The sequence below is a fragment of the Conger conger genome, chromosome 13, assembly GCF_963514075.1.
Source record: "Conger conger chromosome 13, fConCon1.1, whole genome shotgun sequence".
Lineage (NCBI taxonomy): Eukaryota > Metazoa > Chordata > Actinopteri > Anguilliformes > Congridae > Conger > Conger conger.
In genome coordinates, this window is record NC_083772.1 from 30,908,966 (window position 1) to 30,930,518 (window position 21,553).

General features: G+C 43.0%; 2 protein-coding genes across 6 annotated transcripts in view; both read left to right on the top strand.

Annotated features, from left to right (window-relative positions):
* The window catches only part of trip12 (thyroid hormone receptor interactor 12), a 33,656-nt gene extending 29,941 nt beyond the window's left edge, over positions 1-3,715 (top strand). For all 4 annotated transcript variants that reach the window (XM_061216747.1, XM_061216746.1, XM_061216748.1 and 1 more), the window contains 5 exons: positions 95-259; positions 612-725; positions 925-1,019; positions 1,358-1,461; positions 2,184-3,715. In XM_061216747.1, coding sequence (XP_061072731.1) covers positions 95-259; positions 612-725; positions 925-1,019; positions 1,358-1,461; positions 2,184-2,380 — 675 coding nt within the window. In that variant the 3' untranslated portion in view covers positions 2,381-3,715. The remainder of the gene's footprint in view (positions 1-94; positions 260-611; positions 726-924; positions 1,020-1,357; positions 1,462-2,183) is intronic.
* Positions 3,716-6,122: 2,407 nt separating this feature from the next.
* Positions 6,123-21,553, top strand: part of dner (delta/notch-like EGF repeat containing) — a 44,986-nt gene continuing 29,555 nt past the window's right edge. The window contains exon 1 of one of the 2 annotated variants that reach the window (XM_061217671.1): positions 6,123-6,258. Coding sequence is in view for 1 of the 2 variants with exons in the window: in XM_061217669.1 (XP_061073653.1) it covers positions 12,017-12,259 (243 nt within the window). In the remaining variant the exon portion in view is untranslated. Of the gene's footprint in view, positions 6,259-11,796; positions 12,260-21,553 lie in introns of those variants that run through there. The other variant, XM_061217669.1, reaches the window with a different exon arrangement.

Consider the following 21,553-nt stretch of genomic DNA (forward strand, 5'->3'; position numbering starts at 1 on the left):
AGCAGCGTCAAGAGAGAGTGTGCTGTGGAATGTGGTCGGTGGGGCTATGCTGGCCGGTGGTTGCTGTGCTAACGGCCCCCTCTCCCCCCTGCAGACGCGGGAGACCCTGCAGCAGGCTCTGGAGGGCCTCAACATGAACGGCTGCTCTGTGGAAGACCTGGGGCTGGACTTCACCCTGCCCGGCTTCCCCAACATCGAGCTGAAGAAGGGCGGCAAGGATGTCCCGGTCACCATCCACAACCTGGACGAGTACCTCAGGGTAAATTACACACGCGCACTCAACCTGCTACAGTGCTTCAGGATGTATTACACTAGAAACACATACACGCGCATACACACACATGTGCTAAACCTGGTACAGTCCTTCAGGATACATTACAATAGAAACACTCACAACCTGGTGGAGGCACGGACATGCGCAAATGCATCATGACGTATTACAACACATGAATACACACTTAGACACATACGTGTGAAAGTCTGTAAAGGAGCGTGGCGTAGACATGCTAACACAAGCACATTAATGTGCGCGCACACACGCACACGCACACACACACACACACAGAGCTCGGAGCTGTGCCTCTGACCATATTGTTCTTTCTCTTTTGCAGCTGGTGGTGTACTGGACGCTGAACGAGGGCGTGTCCCGGCAGTTTGAGTCATTTCGGGAAGGATTCGAGTCGGTCTTCCCCCTGCACCACCTGCAGTATTTCTACCCTGAGGAGGTGAGCTGCTGGCACTCACACTCCCAGTCTTCCACTCTCACCTACTGTCTTTTGTTCCTCCTCCTTAGTCTCTTCTTGGGCTGCGTTTACACTCACGTGCCCGTACGCTCACACATTGCTGAATGACACCTCACTCTCTCCTCTGCACCGCTAATACCCGCCTCTCTCGCTCTGCTCTCCTCCAATCCCTGCGCTCCAGCTGGATCAGCTGCTGTGCGGCAGCAAGTCTGAGACCTGGGATGTGAAAACGCTGATGGAGTGCTGTCGGCCCGACCACGGCTACACACACGACAGGTAAACCCCTCTACCCCCTCCCACAGGTGTATGATAGACCACCCCCTCCCACAGGGGTACGATAGACCACCCCCTCCCACAGGCGTACGATAGACCACCCCCTCCCACTGGCGTACGATAGACCACCACCTCCCACAGGGGTACAATAGACCACTATCATCTCCATATACCTTACCTGCAGATCATTGAGTGGAACCATGTTGACCTTGATTCCTTTAGTACGGCATGTGTTAGTTTGTGAATGCATGAATGTCTCTCTGTGCCTTAGATGTGTGATGAGACTCTTTGTTACACTCTGAGAGATTCCTCTGACATTGTGAATGTGTGTGTCTTTGCAGTCGAGCAGTGAGGTTCCTTTTCGAGGTGCTCAGTAGTTTCGATGCTGAACAGCAGAGACTGTTCCTGCAATTTGTGACGGGGAGTCCCAGATTGCCTGTTGGAGGTGAGTTCTGCTCCTTCCTATTTAACCAGAAAATGCAACCATGAGCCCTGGCAAACCTGCCTGTTATTATGGGAGCTTACTGGTTGCTTTGTTGTGTTTGGGTTGCTGTGTTGTGAGCTTCAAAGGCTATCATTAGCTTTGCAGTGATTGTGACATCAATACACGTTTGATTGCCGCTTTCTCTCTCTGATATTTGCCTTGTGGCAACACTAATTATGGGAGAGTGACACAAGATAATTTTTTCCCCGTCAAGAGAAAGTCTTGGTTTGTCCTCACATAAACGCGCAATGCACTTTTGAATGCATAATCATGAAAGACATTCGTTTAGGAGAGATTTTCTCTTCGAGTTCTACATTCCCCCAAGCTTGCCTTATTCGGTTCAGTGACTTTAAAGGGATGGTTTGCAGTTTTTCGGCCCAGCTCTGCTGTTTCTCACACCACAAATTATGATGTAAAATTGAAGATGTCGGGCTCAAAAGCACACTTGCATCGAGTCACTCTGTTAAGATATTATCAGTAAACCAAAGTTAAACACTTCCTTGTTTATTTGCTTTCATAAATGCCTGTCTTGTAATAAAAGTGTGCCAATATAGCACTTAAACAATCCCTTTAAGTGTTATTTAGATAAGTTTTTTTGGCTGTATTCTAGCATAGACAGTGAATCGTTCTCCCGAGGGGAGCCCTTTTTGCTCAGTGTATCCCTTCCCCCCTCCCCTGCACAGGGTTCCGGAGCCTGAACCCGCCGCTGACCATCGTGCGCAAGACGTTCGAGTCGACGGAGAACCCGGACGACTTCCTGCCCTCGGTCATGACCTGCGTCAACTACCTGAAGCTGCCGGACTACTCCAGCATGGAGATGATGCGGCAGAAGCTGCTGATCGCAGCGCGCGAGGGGCAGCAGTCCTTCCACCTGTCCTGATCCCCCCCCCACCCCCACCCCCCGCCCCGCACGCACATGCCTTCCACAGCAGCAGAGACATCACTCTTCCTTTAGGGGTTTCCATCTCATCCCCCTTTCCTTTTGGGTTTTTTTTTGTAATCACCTCCATCAAGGCGACGAGTACAGCCTTGTTAGAGCGAGCAGCTTGCATTAATGAAAAAGACTCAATATATTAAAAATATACCTGCTGCCCCCCCCCCACACCCTTTCTTTCCCACAAACTGAAAAGTCATTTCATGACCGACAATTCAGAAATTTGAAGACTTAATCCTTAGTTGAGAGTAATGTTTAAAAAAAAAAAAAAAAAAAAAAAATATCAAAGAAAAGAAAAAAAAATCTGGGTGACATTTTAAACTTGCGTTGCTGTGTGATATTTAAGAAAAGGGATGTTTCTCGCCACAGTGGTGAGATGTTGCTGGACGTCCGGCGGGGTGCCTACGTTGAGCAGACCAGGTTCACTATAGCTCCAAAGATCATTTGTACAGACCTGCTCATTCTCCACGTGTGGGGCCCGCTCTGCGCTCCCACGTCCTCCTGTCCCGTCTCCGTTTGCACCGTTTTGTATAAAACGCCACCAGTTTGTGTGCTGTACTTTTCCGTTCTCCCCCCCCCCCCGCCCCGTACCTCCGCCCCCCCCTCGTGTGTGTTGATGAATCTTGTGAAAAAGCGAGTTGGAGTCCGGGGGAGTGAGGGTGCTGACTGAAGCGTAGGTTTTGATCAGAGTTAAATGGTGTTACTAAGCGCTTCAGCCCTCTGTTGAGGAGTATACCCAGTGCGTTGGATTTTTTTTTTTTTTTTGGCTGATACTTTGTTAGAGTAGTGTGACTCTGCTGGACCCTGAGGGACCCGGTGTGGGTGGGGTTATCAACCCTCTCTCAATGAAGCGCTTGGCTCAAAGAAGCCTGGAGCGCTTCAAATCCCATATTGTAGCTGAGCACAAAATTTGGCTGGTCTTATTTTTATCAGTTCGCAGCCAGATAGCATTTCAAGTTCATTTTTGCGGAATTAAGTTTATCTGCAGTTTCACACCCATGCTGAGGTGACATGGCTGCTCTACCCTTTTTTAATTTTTCTATCATTCAGGGTTTTTTTTTTTTTTTTTCTTGCTGTAGGTTTTTTTTTGGTTTGTTTTTTGTTTTTGCACTGCTGGCTTGGAACAAACTGTGGTGTGCACCTGCAGTCTGTGGCCAGGGGAGGGCGCCACTATGCTCTCCTGGCTAGTCGTTCATGTGCTGGTTTCTAAGATCTGCAATAATTTACTGCATCAGGTTCATGTTTTTACCTGAACATAAATAAAGTAACTGTTTGACTCCTCTTTGTTCATTTTTTTTATTTTTTTATTACCATTTTGTGTTTTTCGTTCTTCTGTTTGTGTGGTAATATGAACATAACACGTCCTGGGGGAAGGAGCAGTCTGAACAGGGTACATGACCACAAAATATCCATCCATTCCAAATATAAATTGCAGTAAAGCTGTTAAGATCGAGCCTCAGCATGTGGCCTTTCTCAGTGAAATACTGTACTCTTCTTGTGCCTCTATTTTCAGAGGCAAAAGACCTTCTAACATCAAGTCTGAAAGAGAAAACATTTTGGTTCATCCTGACCATGTTTCACCCTAGATTAAAAGAGCTACAGAATTTAAACTGCTTTCAAGGGGTTTATTTTTCAGGAAGTCGTTTGCAACATTTTGAAATGTCTGAATGTGTTCCATTATTATGACTCATGGTAGAAGTGGGTATTGAGAACTTGCGAATAGCACTGCGTGGTGCACATTCCTGTGCCTAAATGAATGGAAGAGGAACTGTACATGTTTATGAGTTTCGTGATTTACCAGACAAAACATCCTACAAAAGTATTAAGAGTAGGAACCGTTTCAATCTGTGAAACTATCAACACTTCTCAACATCATTTATTTTTTTAAATATCTCTAGATTTCATATTGGAATCCTTAATATGGAAAGTTTTGTTTTGGAACATTTTGTGGAAGAATGGTGTTTCTGTTATCGAGTGACTGACTTACCGTGTTAGAACGCACACGCAAGATTGCTTACACAGTGAGTATAAAGATATAGAAATCTGTAACAAGATGGCAGAGCAAACCGCTATGCTTGCACTTCAAGTCCATGCTAGCTAAGAGAAGGCAAGCAATTCATACAGTGGAGATTGCAGCAAAAACCAGAAAATGACAGTTCCTGAAGAAACTAGGCTAGCTGAAAGCTAGATTGGCAGTAGTGATGACAGCACAAGTGCAATAGTGATTGTAGTAGTGTCAATTATAGTGGTAGCAGCAGCGTGAGAGTAACCAGGATTGCAGTAGTAGCAATAGAAGGGCTCATTTGGAGTGTGAATTAGTCATTTACTAATGATTACTAAGGTGTTACTAGATGTTTGCTAGGGTGGTGTTGGTGGTTACAAGGTTGTTGCTAAATTGTTACTAGGTGGTTGCTAGGGCATTATTGCATAATGGGGTCATTAGCACAATATATATTTAATATATGAAGTGTGAATATTACTATGGTATTTATTACCTATTAGTTGCTAGGCAGTTGCTACGCATTTTTAACAGTCGAACAGCGAGATGATGGCTAACTGAATAATGCTAGGTCATTGGTTTAATGAAACTATATCAACCATATAAGTATGATCTAGGGGTGTGAATTGTGAAACTTTTAAACGTTTACAAAAAATTGCTAAACGATAACCGATAATCTTTTACTGAAGCTGAAATGGTAAGCTCAGTTTAAAACAAATTTGCGTTCACCACCAGACGTATTATTGCGGTTTACATTTTAAACTAGCAGTGGACAAGCTGCATGTAACATTCAATTATATATTGAATGTTACAGTTGATTGGTCAGGATCTTACAGCACGGTGTAGCTGTGATTTGAGTGATTCGCTAGGTAACATGGGAAGAATTTCAACAGTTTACTGCATTTCAGTGAAGAAATGATATATAATGGGAGATACCATCTTTGAAAAGGTCGGTGTTCTGCCAATGCAACGCTTGGAAGTACTAATCCTTAATTCCCTCAAAATATTATAGTCCCGACTAACTAATATATTGACTTCTCTAAAATTCATTCCGCTATGTTAAGTGCGTGAAAAGAGAAACATCTTTGATTCCCTGAAGCAGATTTATTTGCCTTCTCGTTTGTTTCCACAATAGGCTATTTCCGATTTAGCTAATGGAAAATTAGCTAAACGATATGTAGTGGCAATCTCAGAGCTACTTGACCAGGGGTGTCCAATCTTACCCAGAAAGTGCCGGTGTGTGTGCAGGTTGTTGTTTTAGCGCAGGACTAAGACAGCTGATTCTACTCATCAAGGTCTTGATTAAAGAACAGGATTCGTTCATTAGTATAATCAGGTGTGTTAGTGCTGGGCTAAAACAAAAACCTGCGCCCACGCCGGCCCTTTTAAGAAAAGATTGGACGCCTCTGTACTAGACAGTGACCTACCATAACCAGAACCACAATGCAATGCTGTTAAAGCCACAAAACCTTTTTTTTCTTTTTTACATTCTGAAGTAATAAGAGAAGCCAACCGAGATGGAAATACCACAATGAAGGAAAGCAAATGTAGCCTATGGGGGAAAACAATCGCTTCTGGTTTCATGGGAGAGCTGTTTTATCACCAATACAATGTTTATAATGTTAAATATTTGTATTATTAAATAAAAGAGAGGGGATCCAGTTCCGCTTCTGCGTTGCCAGGCACGGGTCTACCCATATAGTTTAAGCCACACATAGCAACCTACCCACTGAGCTACATCAGGGTTAACAAGAGAGATGTAGATCCAAACTCTTGTGAAGTGCATGCTCCAGGTACCTGCTTTACTAAAGACTACAATGGCCAGGTAGGCTTCCACATGCTTCAGTGAACTGGTTCATGCAGCGCGTTGTCCAACCACGTCGGCCAGTGTTGTGTCATTTTTTCCAAAATAGGTAAACTCTAAGGTGGGATGCAAAAGATGTCCGTCTTCAAAGCTGTTCGTAAATTTAAATTGCCCGCCATTATGATGCAATTATGGCGTATACCTCAAGCAAAATATTCCGATATCTCTACAGCAGTTGCCTTTGCCAGCCACACAGATAATGAATCCGTTACACCTTTATGTTCAATGAGTTAAATGTTTTTTTGAGGTGGAATTTTTAACAACCTTTAACAGAAAGGTGAACTTTGACAAGTTAAAACTGACATTGTGCAAATGTGAATACAAATACTAACCAGAAATCAGGAAAATATACAGTGAGTGAGAGCAAAAATAACACCATGTCCATATTGTCCCTGTAAAACACTCCTGGTAGCATGCCTACTTAATGTCTTCTGACATGTGGGTTAGTATTGTTGGGTATGCAACAATACTCAGTCCAATCATTGTGATCAAACGGCTTTGTGTGCTGGTTGTGAAATTTGTTTTTATGAGTATAGAGTTGTTTGTGAACAACACCTCGGTATTCCCTGAATGTGTTACTTCTGCTGGGGCATTAAAATGGTATTACAGTTTGCAGCACCTGCTTGTGTCGCAGAACAGTGAAATGGTGGGTATATCATGTCTCCACTGGGGGTGTTTGTGAGAGATGTTTTACAACATCACTGGGAAAGATGCTAAAGGGCTTTCAGTACTATGCCTTGCTGGTCTTAGTCCGCAACTTTAACCCATGGGACCTGCATGCTCTCCTCAGGCCCTGCTTTGTCCACAGAGATGAGTGGCCACTGAGGGTACATCTGAAGATTAACTACTCAAAGAGTGCCACATGTATTTGTTAACCCAGCCCTGCTCCCTCATTATATTGAATAGTTGTGGGTGAGATGGAACCACAATATTTATCCTCTGGCCTGTGTCCAGGGAGTCTGCTTGCAACACTAACATTACATTCTTTTTGTGTTCAGTTTCTCTCCCAAAGAAATGCTGTAATTATAGCTTTTCAGTTAGCCTACTACAGTCCATATCTGCCAGCTGCACTCGTGCAGATGCAAACCCCTGGACAAATAGATTGATCCACATTTTGATTTCCTGTTTGTTTCCATGGCAACTGGCTGAACGTGCCAGTCGGTTATATCAGAATTAGCATTTTATTTTGATGTGTATTATAGCCTTGCAATGAGGGTAAGGCCTTTCTACTCTTCATTTAGACAGGCATAATCTCATTTTCTGTATTTTCATCAGCCTGTAATACCTCTTAATTATTATGTGTGTGACTTCTCTGGCATTAAGTCAACATTGCAACAATGACATCAGTCTTTCTTTGCACTTTAGAGATTCATTTGCTTTTCTCTAGTGCCTCGTTTTCCCAGACTGGAATGTTTGATATCGTGTTCCTGTCAGCTGGATAGGATGTAAGTGAAAAGTGTATTTTTGTTTACTTTTAGCTTTAATTTTGTTTTATCTGCAATGAAATGTTATATCCGTACTACAATAAGGACCAAGGGTAAACATGTAAGATATTTTGAATTCTCTCATAAGGGAACTCTAGTTTCCAGCATGCAAATATATGCACTGGAAAAAAAGTGCAAAAATGAAAGAGTCACTCATTGCAAATCATCCTGCAAGAAGTAGTTCCTTTCATGTGTGTGAGCCAGCAAAATTATGTTAGTTTAATTTGTGTGCAGTAACCAATGTTGCACACAGTACTAAATGTCAAACTTCTAAATCTGCAAACATAAAAATAATTTTTAAATGGATTTTCTGGTTGCCAGCACAATTTCCTTTATTCAAGTTATTTGCTACATCATTTGCAATTCCACTTCTCTGTGAGAATGTTAGCACTCGCCTTCCACGGATTTTCTCTGGTTTCATGTTTGCCCCAGAAATCACATTCTCATTTTGAAGGGATGACTATTCAAATGCTGAAATGTAATGACTGCATGTGTAATTGTGACAGCCCCACACACAATGAGCTTAGAGCAGGAAGCATTGCTTTAGGAGAAAATAAGATAAATGTTTTTGCCTGTCTGATGTTCTATGCGCTATAATTTTTGGGAAGATTGCATTGTAAAGATTGTGGACAGCTTGAAAACAACAAAGGTAGTGTTTAGTAGGCCCCATTTGGAAATAGAGCACAAATATATTCTGTACCAAAGGGTCCAGTCATATACAACTGATCCAAGTCAGCTTAATGGGTGTAAAAACAATCCTTTTTTCATTATTTTAATAATAAATTCAACTTATATAGCGCTTCTCATTTGCTCTGGCAGATCTCGGACCGCTTTACAGCAAAGCGAGAAAAAAAGAAAAAGAAAACCCATAGCACAAATAAGTATAAATGGATTTTGCATACAAGTAAAATAAATGTAAAAAATTAAAGGGAAAGCAGCCAGTATTTAATTTTTTTTTCCAGTCAAATCTGGCATTTATTTTATGAACACACAATGGCTATGGCAGGGTAGAATATTGTTTTATATTCGTCAGCAAAGATTTACCAAACTGGTTTGAGCTTTAAAGCACCAGAAATATGGGTTAATTAATTGCTGGTGTAATGTACTGTAGCTTGTCAGCTAGCAACGTTATACCAACCTTCAAATGTGTCATTCAATATGGAAGTTTGATGATAATGTTAGCTAGTTAGCAAGAGATTACACATAAACAATTGCATGTAGCAAGTTACAGTCGCTAGCAGTATTAGACCATGTACTATTAATCACAAAAAAAACAATTTTAAGCTAAGTGTTTGCATTTGCTGAGCCACAAAAGATCGGCACGACAACTGCTATAGCCATTTATGAAGTGACAACATGTGACCACCAGTGGGCAGATTAAGATTCAAAGCTCTCAAAGAATGTATACTTATTTTGCACTTTTCTAAAGCATGCTTTATTTTCAGCATGTCCAATCTGTCCTATTTGGGATCACACAGCTTGTATCACTCATTCAACACAGCTTGTATCACTTGTTCAACATAGCTTGTATCACTCGTTCAACATAGTTTGTATCACTCGTTCAACATAGCTTGTATCACTCGTTCAACATAGTTTGTATCACTCGTTCAACATAGCTTGTATCACTCGTTCAACATAGCTTGTATCACTCGTTCAACATAGCTTGTATCACTCGTTCAACATAGTTTGTATCACTCGTTCAACATAGCTTGTATCACTCGTTCAACATAGCTTGTATCACTCGTTCAACATAGCTTGTATCACTCGTTCAACATAGCTTGTATCACTCGTTCAACATAGTTTGTATCACTCGTTCAACATAGCTTGTATCACTCGTTCAACATAGCTTGCCCACAAACTATGTCGGTACATAGGGCTGATCAATTTAATTGCCTGTCTTTTGAGGCTTTCAGCAAATGCAAACATTTTACTTAAACTAGTTTTTTTTGGGATTCATTTCTTTCGTTTTTACACCGGGAGGTTCAACGAATACTTGAAAGGTCATTGTAAATATGCATTAAAAATAAAATCCATGGCTGAGAACTGAGAATATTAAAGAATCAGTTCGGCCCACTATCTAACTAAACTAGACTAAAGAAAATCCCATTCTCCCCATGTCTTATATGCAGATGCCATCTACTGGCAAAAAGTGTTATTGGCAATACATTCTTGATGAATCGATTCTCACGGTCAACGAGAGAATCATAGCTAGCATGCATAACGATGCATGATTTAAAAGTATAGTTAGCATTGTTCTCTATTTCAGTGATAATTCTGCTGCCTGAAATACATTTTTTCAGTGAAAACCTAAGGAGACAGTGTCATAAAATGTCTTCTTACCATGAGAAGTCCCGACCTGTTTACATTTCGGCAGATGTGCATGCAAGCTAAATTGCTATCTTCGTTTTGGTCGAAGCACATGAGGTCCTTAGATTATTTTTTACTGTGAAGAGTGCCTGACCCGCAAATGTAGTTTAAAAATGCGTTTACACGACTGAAGTTGTGTCGTTGTGTTGTAAATTCCACAAATGCAGAAGTTCAAACAGAGGCCTGTCTTTACTTTAAGAACTCTTTCTGGACAATAGCCCCCACCAACTTCCCCTCCTTGTCTGCCTTAGCTCAGTATTTCAAAAGAGGTCGTACAACGGACAAGGTCAGGATGTTACCCTGTTCAACCTAAGTTTGTGCACAGTCTGTCTGGTTACATTATTTTTGTGAGACAACATTTACAGTCTTAAATGAAATGTAATAAAGAAATACTTAATTATTTTTTCTTTTTTTCTTTTAGGGTATCCATAACACAGAAATGGTTCAACGTAGCAATACCAAAGTCAGTAGTTGGCAAGCCTGTTGCCATTCTGGGAAATGGCATTGAGATTGGTTTTGAAACGGATGAGATATTGAAGTGCCGACCAACACAAACACTTAATGACTGTTATACTGCTAAGGAGGCTAAAGGACTTACTAGATATTTTATTTTAAGAGACCTATAGTCTACTTTATTCACTAACTTCTCCTAGAATTGGACCTGATCAGCAGTAAGTGGTTTGCACTGAAGAGGGCCAGAAGGGGAGACCCCTCTTTTCATGATTTACTATCAGTTTATTATTATGTTAGTGACGATTCACTTGTTTTACTGTGACCAATGTCTTGTATATATATTCAATATTTGTCTGAATATATACTACATTATGGATTTTTATGTGTTGCTCCCAATAGTTATAGTTTATTCTGGTCTCTTTTGTAATAGTATTTAAATTTGTTTCAACATTTCCTGAAAATAGCTTTTTACAGAAAAAGAGAGAGTTTGGTAATGCTCTATAAGCTCTGAATGTATCAATTCCAGATGCTATAATCTCTTCTAATCTAATTCTGCATCACACTGAGCTCGTCATATAGCTAAAGAGAGACACTTGCAGCTCTAAGTGTAGATGAAGTGCTTCATGACTATGTAGTGAGCAACCTGCTCATCCAGAGCCAGAGCTTATTGGGAACCAGTCAATACCTCAGCGATTTCACCCCCTATTATTTAAGTTTTGATTGTCATAATGAACTCAAATGGACGACTAAACTGTAATTGCATATTTATGAAGTCGAAGAGCACTGAATGACTTGGCATTTGAAATGATAAAAACTCATTATTTTTCTGCTGTCCCAGGAGGGAAGCAACTGAGAGTCTTGGATCAGCTGATACAGGACAAGTGCGTGCTGAAAGCCATATGATGTGAGCACGGCTGCTATGTGAGAAGATGCTGGAACCATATTCCCTGGCTATCCGTGTCTGCTCTCTTCTAGTTCATCTCTCCAGTAACCCTGATCAGCCTATTTCCACCCTGTGCTGGCGCTTAACGGGAACAAGAAGCCTGCTTCAGAAATGATGGAGCTCTGAATGAGCTCCCTGCTGCTGTGTGTGTGTGCGTGCGCGCGTGTGTGTGTGACGTCGCTTGCCGTCACTGCGATCGACGGTTGAAACCGAGCAGGAGCCCGCCCCCCCGACTCAGTCTCTGCGAGTCAGTCCAGGCGCAGTCTCTGCACAGACCTGCTGCATACATACTGAGGGGCATACGCACTTGCCGTGCACCGCCATCCTTTCACACACGCACACACGCGCGCACGCACGCACGGAGAGAAGCAGCCTCGCACTGCAGCGCCGCAGCCCGAGAGCAGAGAGGAGAGGGGGGAAAAAGGAAGAGAAAAGCGATCGGTGAAAATAGCGCGGCTGTGTCTCCGTCAGCATGCAGCACGCCGTGTGTCTCCTGCTCCTGCTCAGCGCCGCGGGGTGCCTGTCCTCCCCCGTGACCCCCACGCTGACCTCCGACGTCGCCACGCCGACCCCGGACCCCTGCGAGGGCCAGCCCTGCCTCAACGGCGGCTCCTGCGAGCCCCTGCCCGTCCTGCCGGAAACTTCCGAGCCCCTTTCCGACGGCCAGGGGTACGCCTGCTCCTGCGGGTCTGGGTACACGGGGCAGAACTGCGAGGTAAGACCCGGGGTCCGCGCCGCGGTCCGGCCGGCGGGGCCCTGGCTCTCAGGACGCGTGCGGCTGTGCGCCCTCCGTGCTTTCCATGTTCCTCATTATGTGCACACGCTGATTAGGGCGAGAAAGAGAGTGCGGTTACTGTGGCAACGGGGCAGCGGGAAGGCTGTGCTTTGGCGGGATCAGATGCAGCATCTGTTCCGCTGCGCGTTGTGTTTTTACACCGAGGCTCGTAATGAGCCAGACGGAGAGAGAGGTGCTGTTGGTCTGGGAGGAGGGTGACAGAGGGAGCAGTGTTAACCTGTGTGCAGATACAGTCTGTTTCGTTTTCACACTGATGCCACCGTTCAGAGGAGTGGTGCGGAGGTGCTCCTGGAGGGACTGACTGTCCCAGAGAGAAAGCATGAGAACAAAGTTTCTGTGAGTCAGGAGAGTGACTGCGTGCTTAGGTTCGTCTTTTGGTGTGATATTTATGACAAGAGGCTAATAAATATTAATGTTCCCTGTAATGCTCACAAATGATATTGTTTTACATTCCTGTTGAGGTTCTGTGTGAGACCTCGTTGACCTCTGTGTCTGGTCCTGTCCTGATTAATGTGTTCTTGCGTCTGCAGTGCCAACTTTAGATACTGACTGACCTTAGAATGCTCTTACACTAGATGTACGGGCGTCGGGTGAGCATTTCTGCATTTAAACAAAAAGTGTGTTTTGTGTTTCTTTCTTTGGACACTCTCTAAGTTATACAGGATATGAGAATTCTGAGAAAGTCTCCTAGGACATGCTTGTGAAAATGCAGTGTTCTAGTGCCATTTTCAGAGTTGATCTGGAAGGTTAATGTGCAGTGAACTGCACTGGCTGTTGTGTAGTGCAGTGGTTAGACCTATGTTGGATTGACCTATGTTGTAAACCAGAAGGTTGCAAGCTTGATTCAAATCTAGAACACAGAATTAATTTAGGGCACTTGAACAGGACTGCTTTGGTAAATAGCTCTATAAATAGAGTATACTAGAGAATGTAGGCTATATCAGTCACCCTCAATTAGGAGCTCTTCTGTAGAATGCTAATGCTTAAACCGACAGGATATGTTCATCGAAGGCTGTCATTTAGCAGGGCAGTGGTTCTTCTGATGTTCATTTGGCTTTTGTGAAGCTAGACAAGACAAAAAAGCAGCTGCAGTCTTCATCAAAGAGGTAATGTGGTGTCCTTCAGGGGAAATGGACACAGAGGAGAATGTATAATCCCCTGTACAGATGATGGGTTACGTGTGGCCGTACGGGGATTGCGTAGAGAAGGACCACATGACCTCCTGGTCGTTGTCATGTACCCCCCTTTGTGCAGTGGTGATCCGTAATGCCAAAGCTTGATCCACAGCGTAAGAGGAAGTCTCTAGAGGGCATGCTTTTTCACTCTCCATGGCAACATGCACAGTAGTCAGTAATGATCGGGTTAAAGGCCTGTTCAACCAGGTGCATTGCCTTTTCACATTCTGCTCAGCCTCAGCATCACGTTGGGGGAGAGAGAGAGAGAGAGAAAGAGAGAGTGGGACAGAGAGAGAGGGGGGAGAGAAAGGGAGAGAGAGAGATGAAAAAACACTGAGAGCAAGAGACAAAAAGCAAGCAAGGCAAAGAGAGAAGATAGAATGTAGGACGTTCATTTTGTCTGGAGTATTATTGGATTATATTTAATGAATTCAGTGCAGACGCTGTCCAGCAGAACCTGCAGTACTGCGACAGTGCAGTGAACGGGCTGAGATGGCTGCCGTTTTTGCAATGAGATTGTTTCTGGGGTTCAGGTCTGTGGGACAAGGTTGTTTTTGGGGTACAGTTTAGCTGGGAATTAATCTAGCCAGCCAATGGGGCAGCTCTAATCCAGAATGGGCTGGGAGGAGGGAAATGCAGCACAGTCATTGGCCGAGAGAGGTGGTGTAATCTTCATGTTGCCACGTCACTACCCGCAGGTGGTTGGGTGGTACCTCATGCAGAAACAACCTTGGTGTGTTAATGCTCTTTAATCATGCTTTAATATCTCTCCTTAACAACCTCATTAATCCCAGTGCACTCTGGGTGCCTGCAGGGATGCGGAGCTATGCAGGGGGCCACCCCATGACACGGGGAGGACGGGGAGGGGTTTTGTTGGCTGCCTGAGGTTTGTGGACCACCTCTAGAGACGGAGAAGTGGATGAAGACATGGGTGGGGAATGGAATGAGGAGCTCTAAGTCTGTCTGCATTGCTGTTTGATGAGCTGTGATGGGCTCTGTGTCAGGGTTTAATGGGTTATGATAAGCCAAGGCTGAATTTGAATGTTGCTAATACATATGGCTGAATGGTTTGGCTAAGGTACAAGCTAATTCTTAGAGTGAGGCAGTATCCATCACATTGTTATTATAATATATGTGGTGCTGAAGTTACCTATATAAGAGGGCATGATCTGGAAATTCACTACGGCTTGCTTTACGGTATCCTCCATTTTATATTTTGCCAATGCAGGCGTGTCCTGTTACTGAAGTTCTAAATTGTGTTTTTTCACTATTCAACGCTACTGGGAGACTGTCCATTAGATGCACCTAGATTTGTCAGAGTGTTCCCAATCATACAGAGGAAATGCTATTGAGTAATGAGGCAAGGGATACCCTGCCAACTAAAACCCTCCATGACTGGGTGAAGTTATTCATCACTCCAAATTACTCCTAGCACAGCAAGAATCAGCCTGGGCTGTTGAGTGCATCACTGCACTTTAGCGCTTTATCAATGTACCATTCTGCTAACTGGGATTGTCCACATTTTAAATAGAATCTCAGTTCTGGCAACAGGGATGATATTGGCCTCACCTTTCACATACATTTTCGTGTATTTTCAGCAGGGGAACATCTCTGTTGAGCAGTTACATTACATAACATGTCATTTGGCTGACGCTTTTATCCAAGGCGACTTACAGATGATTAGACTAAGCAGGAGACAATCCTCCCCTGGAGCAATGCAGGGTTAAGGGCCTTGCTCAAGGGCCCAACAGCTGTGCGGATCTTATTGTGGTTACACCGGGGATCGAACCACCGACCTTGCGGGTCCCAGTCATGCACCTTAACCACAACTCTACAGGCCGCCCAGTTATGACATTATTGGTGTACACACCTGTCCTGAGGCTGGGAGAATGGAACAGAAACCTCTCAGCCCACCTTATTTTTGGGCAGGGCAGTGTCTCACACTCTCTGTCAGGACTGTGTTGGGACATCTGCTCTCTTTCATGGCCACTGTCTCCTGCTGCTGACACAGGCCTCCTCCTGTTGCTGTTTTGTCTGAATGAAAGAGCAGTGGCTGGATCAAACACCTCTCGGGTGGCTGACACACAGTCTGTGTGTGTGTGATTTGTCTCTCGATCGGGGAGCTGATGCACCGCACCCCCCAGTGCCCCAGGCCCAAACATTACTGATGAACCGATGGACTAATGCCCTCTGTCCTGGAGTGAATGCCAGCGCCACTCTGAATATCCCACAGAATAATCTCACAGTGATGCAAGAGAGGTCTCCTGTTCTGGTCTGGTCTTGAACACTACTCACAGGAATCATGGCCTTGGTTGGTGCTTATTTTTAGATGTTACTGACAGCCTTTCACCCAATGCATGCAGTTATAGACTCCTGAAACCCCATGACCCTGACCAGGAATAAGCTGATATAGATAATCGATGGATGGATGGCTGGATGGATGTTACTGACACGAGCAGACACATGCTTGAGTGTTTACATTCACATCTCAAATTGGGTTGGAATGTTGTGTGAGAAGCCAAGTGTAAACAGGGCCTAAATGAGATTCTACACAGAATATTGATACCACATTGTATTCTGACTCCACTCTGTGCTGCTCTTGCACACTACATAGTTTTTAAAAAAGTTTTTTTTACATTTTTTATGCATATTTATTTTATTAGCAAGAAAGCAAGTGTACCATAATGCTGGAGTTCAAAAATATGTGACTGAACTTGGAATAGAGCACAGCGAACCCTTTTGTCAACAGTCCATTACATTATATTTGCTTGGCTGACTCTCTTATCAAGAGCGACATAGAGCAGTGGAGAACATCAGCGTTACTCTCAGGAATACCAATGTGGCACAAAAAAAATGTAGGTAATTAGTATTTGCAGAGGTGAATTTGGCACAACACCTTTTTAATTCGATCAGACAGGAAGATGAGGAGGTTAACATGGGCCAAGGATCACACTCACCGTTCATCATAGCCCACCTCCGAGCTCCATCTCCCCCCGATAGACTTCATCTCATCAGTGGTAGGACATCTCTTTTTTGCAATATGTGTATTGATCTAGAAGATAACTCCTTTGGCATGAGTGACATCACAAGAAGGGTGTCCGGACCAGATTTGGGGGAAAGAAGTGGTGACTGCACGCTGTGGGTCGGCATCAAATGTGAAATTAATGAAGTACATTTTAATGAAGTTGGTTGTAGTTGATAACATCTAAAAGTTGGCTCAGCTTAGCTTAGATTAAAGGAGTCTGCTCCAGTATCTGACTTCTGCATCTAACCTAACAGGGTGAAATTACTGATTAAAGTAATGTCTCTGCTGAGAGAAATCCTGGAGTTTAAAATAGAATTGTGATCATATAGTGTGGACGTCGCCATATCTGTCTTCTTCTCTTTCCTTTCACACTCACGCTCTTCCGCACTCCTTTGTGAAGCCCAAGAGGACGCTCATGGATCCGAGTGAGAGTAATGAAACGCCATCACAGAAGTAGTGCGCTGTTCAACAGCCACAGGGGATTCAACAATACTTTCAAAAGGCAACATTAGTGCCATTTCAAATCGTTTAGGGACCAATATGCATTAAAATGCACTCCAATTACCCAAATGAAGGTGTCCCCTGATAATAAAAAAAGCCTTAGGAAACTAAGGGGTATAATAGTTCAATTCATACGAGTTCACATCAAAGTGCTTTAATTATAATGTAATTGTTTAATAGAAATCTGTAAGAAGAGACTACTCCCAATCCCAATCACAGAACCAATTTGTTCTCAAGCCACACAAATGGAGAGAATAACTTGGCTCTGGCACACTGTCTTCTCTCAGATTGTATCCATCATTCAGTACACATGATGGACAAACACACTTGAGAAATGTGTTCCTATAATGCTTATTGTAAAGGAGCTACAACCTGGGCCAGTTTTTGTCAGCCCCTGTTTTTGTTCCAACAAGCTCAGGATTGTAATGAACTGATCTTAATTAGACACTAATTATTTTTAGTTAGACTTTTCTACATCTATTAAAGGACAATTTACCCTCTTAAAGGTACATTATGCCATAGCAATGTATGCCCTAAAAAATAAATATCCCACATTCACACATCACACATCAGACTTATGCTTTCATTTACTATGCTGGGTTTACTCTATGGCAAATAATCCCACTTGAAAGAGGTTCCATTTTAAATGTATTTAAATGACTGATTTCACTGACAGTTGAAATCGGGTGGGTGCCAATTAGCGAGAGTGTGGAAGAGATACCTGATAACAAGCCTGTAAGGTAGAAGCACATTTTCAACAACATTAATTGATCTGGAGATTGGCTTTGGCAAAAACCAGCCTACATCCACAATAGGTCCCAGGACCAGTGCTGAGAGACACTGCCCTGGGCTGATGTGTAGGGAGTGCCATGGTGCTAGATGGCTACCGCACCTCACCATAGTCATTAGTAGTTGTTTTGCTGAGTCAGCACCATTGCCCTCCACCATATCCATTAGAAATGCTGTATTAACTAATTACACTAATTTGATTCTCTGGGTAAATGAGAGCAGTGGAGTAAACAAAGGGCTGAGGCAGTGGCTGTGATTGACAGGTCTGAGTGAGTGATGTCAGGCGGCTGGAGGAGGCCGATGAGGCTGCGTAAATCGATGTCAGACTAGCCTTCCTGACGAGGCCTCAGTCCGCTGCAGTACTGCGGGGCTGCGGTGTTGACGGGGTTAACTCCGCTCCTCCGCTCGCTCTCCGGAGACTGTTTTGTCCTGGATAGAAATAGACCTGACCAGACTTCTGCTGAATCTGTTTCTTTTAATCGCCTTTTCTCCTCTTTGTCTTGTTCTTAGTGCTGTACATCTATACCACCACAGTGTTACAGTGCATCCAGTTTTACACTGTCGTGCTCTGTCTATAATATATACTGAAATCCTATTTACTATAGCGAAATTGATATGTATCTAATTCATGCTTTGTCATTTGACATTTATATATTGTGTGTACATGAAGGGGGAGGGGTGGTGCGGATTGAGACAGACCACCAGCCAGACTGTGTCATGACAGTCTGTACTTTCGTCCTTCATTATTCCAGGGGAGCGTCTCTTAGCAACCAGGCTGCAGAATCTATTGCTGTCTCTGTGATGCTTCTGAGCACGCTCACAAGGCGACTTCAACAGAAGGGAGAGGGGTTGGTGGTGAACGGGGGATGAGGTGGAGGTTTGGAGATTTAGCTGGTCTTTTGTCAAAGAAATGTGAGAGATGAGAGAATCCTCCAGGACCTCGAACCTCAAAACACACAGATCAAACATCCGGCACAGATACATCAATGCCGCACGCACCCACACATACGTACTGTACACTAAAAATATCTTATTCCTGTTGTTATTATTTATGCAGGGCCAATCACGGAAACCTAGACACAACGAGCAATCAGAAGTTCTTCATTCTGTGATTTTTGCACTTTAAGATTCTTGAAAAATTCTAATGTGATACACAAAACCTTTTGGTATGCTGCTGTGACTGAAAATTTACCGAATGGGAACATAGGAACCCTATGACAATCACAATCCTTTTCTGACCATTTAAAATATATAATTTTAAAATGTCTATAAATCCTATATAATTTATCATATACTCATGAACTAATTGTTTTTATCAAATAAAGTATGTTCTCTTGTATTGAATACTATTGTATTTAAAAGTCCATCCAACTGTAGGGTTGTCAGTTTGGGAGTACCCGAATAAATCCAATTTGTGTGTGCTCTTGATACAAATTAGAGGGTTTTCAAGGCTTAACGCATATATGCATTGACTCCCCTGAGGACATTGCATTTTGGCAAGAAGTGTTATGTGTTTATACATTTATTTTGTATCGGTATATCAGATACAACAAGCATATGGACATGTTTTTGTTTATATGTTCATTTGCAGGTTGTATCTGATGTACTGATATACTAGTGATGCCTTATTTGTAAAAGATCCAACAGAATGTTATTGCTATAGTGTGTTATTCACATGCTGAAAAAATGCCAGGACATTCCATTTTTTTATTTCTTAGATTTGATGTGCACTCATTGTGAGCTGATGCTCATTATTCAAATGTCAATGGTATATGGTAATGGAATGCACTAACCATGAGGTGAATTTATAAACAATTTGGTTGGTGTTCTGGACATTCTGTGTACACTATAAATATACTACATGTTTGAATTTGATTACTGTTTCACAGTTTTACAAACCTACAGTACATCATACGAAATTTGGGCTACTACACAATACAGACAGATATCAAAATTGCAATATCCAAAAATCCAACACTACAACTGTTCCATATTCCAAATGTGTTCAACACAATATTTCTCTATACATATCCAGCTATGTATACTGTGGGTGATCTCCACTCACCTTTGCACTTTAATAGGAACAACTGTACATCGACTTATTCATGCAATTATCTAATCAGCCAATCGCGTGGCAGTAGTGCAAGGCAAAAAAATTATTCAGATACAGGTAATGTCAGGTTTGCGAATAGAGAAACCAGATGCAACCAGGAAGTGAGTAGATTTGAAGTTTTATTTTCGTACGTCACCAGACAGAGTTCAATCTCCGGCAAACAATCACAGGAGAGGTAGGCAGAGGCTTGGTCATTGTCACAGGTGAGAGGTTTGTAAACAGCAATCCAAGAAATTCACAGTCCAGAATCAGCGTTCAAAAATCAGAAGTCTACTAAACCAGAAGTGGGTCAATACACAAAGTAGACACAAAGGATGCGGAAGACACATAACAATCTAGCAAAGTAAATGTGGAGACTAACATGTGTATTTACACAGGTGAATTAAACTGGAATGACAATCAGGTGAGAGGGGTACGGAGCGGGAGTAAGGACTAAATGGGTGTGACAATGGTAATAAAACAGATGAGACAAGTAGATGCGGCGAGAAACATGGAACAGACAATAATGTGAAAATAAGTGATCTGAAACATGAAAAATTAATGAGGGAAAAACACAGAATGTGACAGGTAAGGAGCTTCAGTTAATGTGTAATGTTCTTGTAGTTATTACGTACTACAAGAGTTTACTCAGAATGGTGCGAAAAACAAAAAACATTCAGTGAGTAGCAGTTCTGTGCAGAAATGCGTTGTTAATGAGAGAGGTCAGAGGAGAAGGGCCAGACTGGTCAAAGCTGACAGGAAAGTGACCGTAATGCAAATAACCACACATTACAACAGTGGTATGCAGAAGAGCATCTCTGAACACACAATGCGTCAAACCTCTAAGTGGATACGCTACAGCAGACTTCATCCTGTAAGTATAAAAAAAAAAGAAGGTGTAATAAATACCTAATAAAGTGCTCACTGCGTGTATGCTGCAGTGCGCGTGTCTGTATTGCGCTGTGTATTAATATAGCTATTTCAGTGTACGGGGAATGCAGCCAACGCTTTGTCTTTGGCTGCGTAGATCTGGAAAGATCAGGCTTTTGTCTGGCTCAGATGGTGAATGTCAAATGAGAAAACGTCTCAGAGGAGCGCACAGTTTATAGTGATGATTACAATAATTAGCCGACAGTTGCAGCTGGGCAGCAGGATTGAGAAGAAGGGGCTCGACGGGGGCAGCTAATGAGACGCGCGCGGCTCTGGAGGAGACGGAAAACGCTGCAGCACGCTCGACTGTCTGACGCTGTCATTGTTTGTGCTGCGAAAATCCTCCCTGGCTCCGTAATGGACCAGTTATGTCTGGCCTAGAAAGAAAACCTGGAGGTGGGTTAAAGCAGAACAGTGACTCACTCCGCTTTCAACAGTCGTATTAAAACCGGCTTCTTATTTGTCATTTCTCAACGTTATTACTAGTGACAGCTTTGGATTCCGTATTTACTGATGGGCTTTCGTTCCCGTTAATTGAGCTACAATGTGTTCCTTTGCTGTGGAATATTTTGGCCAAATCTAAATACAGTCTTTCTACCCTTCTCCTAGCCCCTTGGTTTTGGTTGAATGCTGCATATTGAGGGCATCTTGACAATAAAGAAGTGAATTTGTATGAGGGCATATTAGGTTCTGAAATGTCT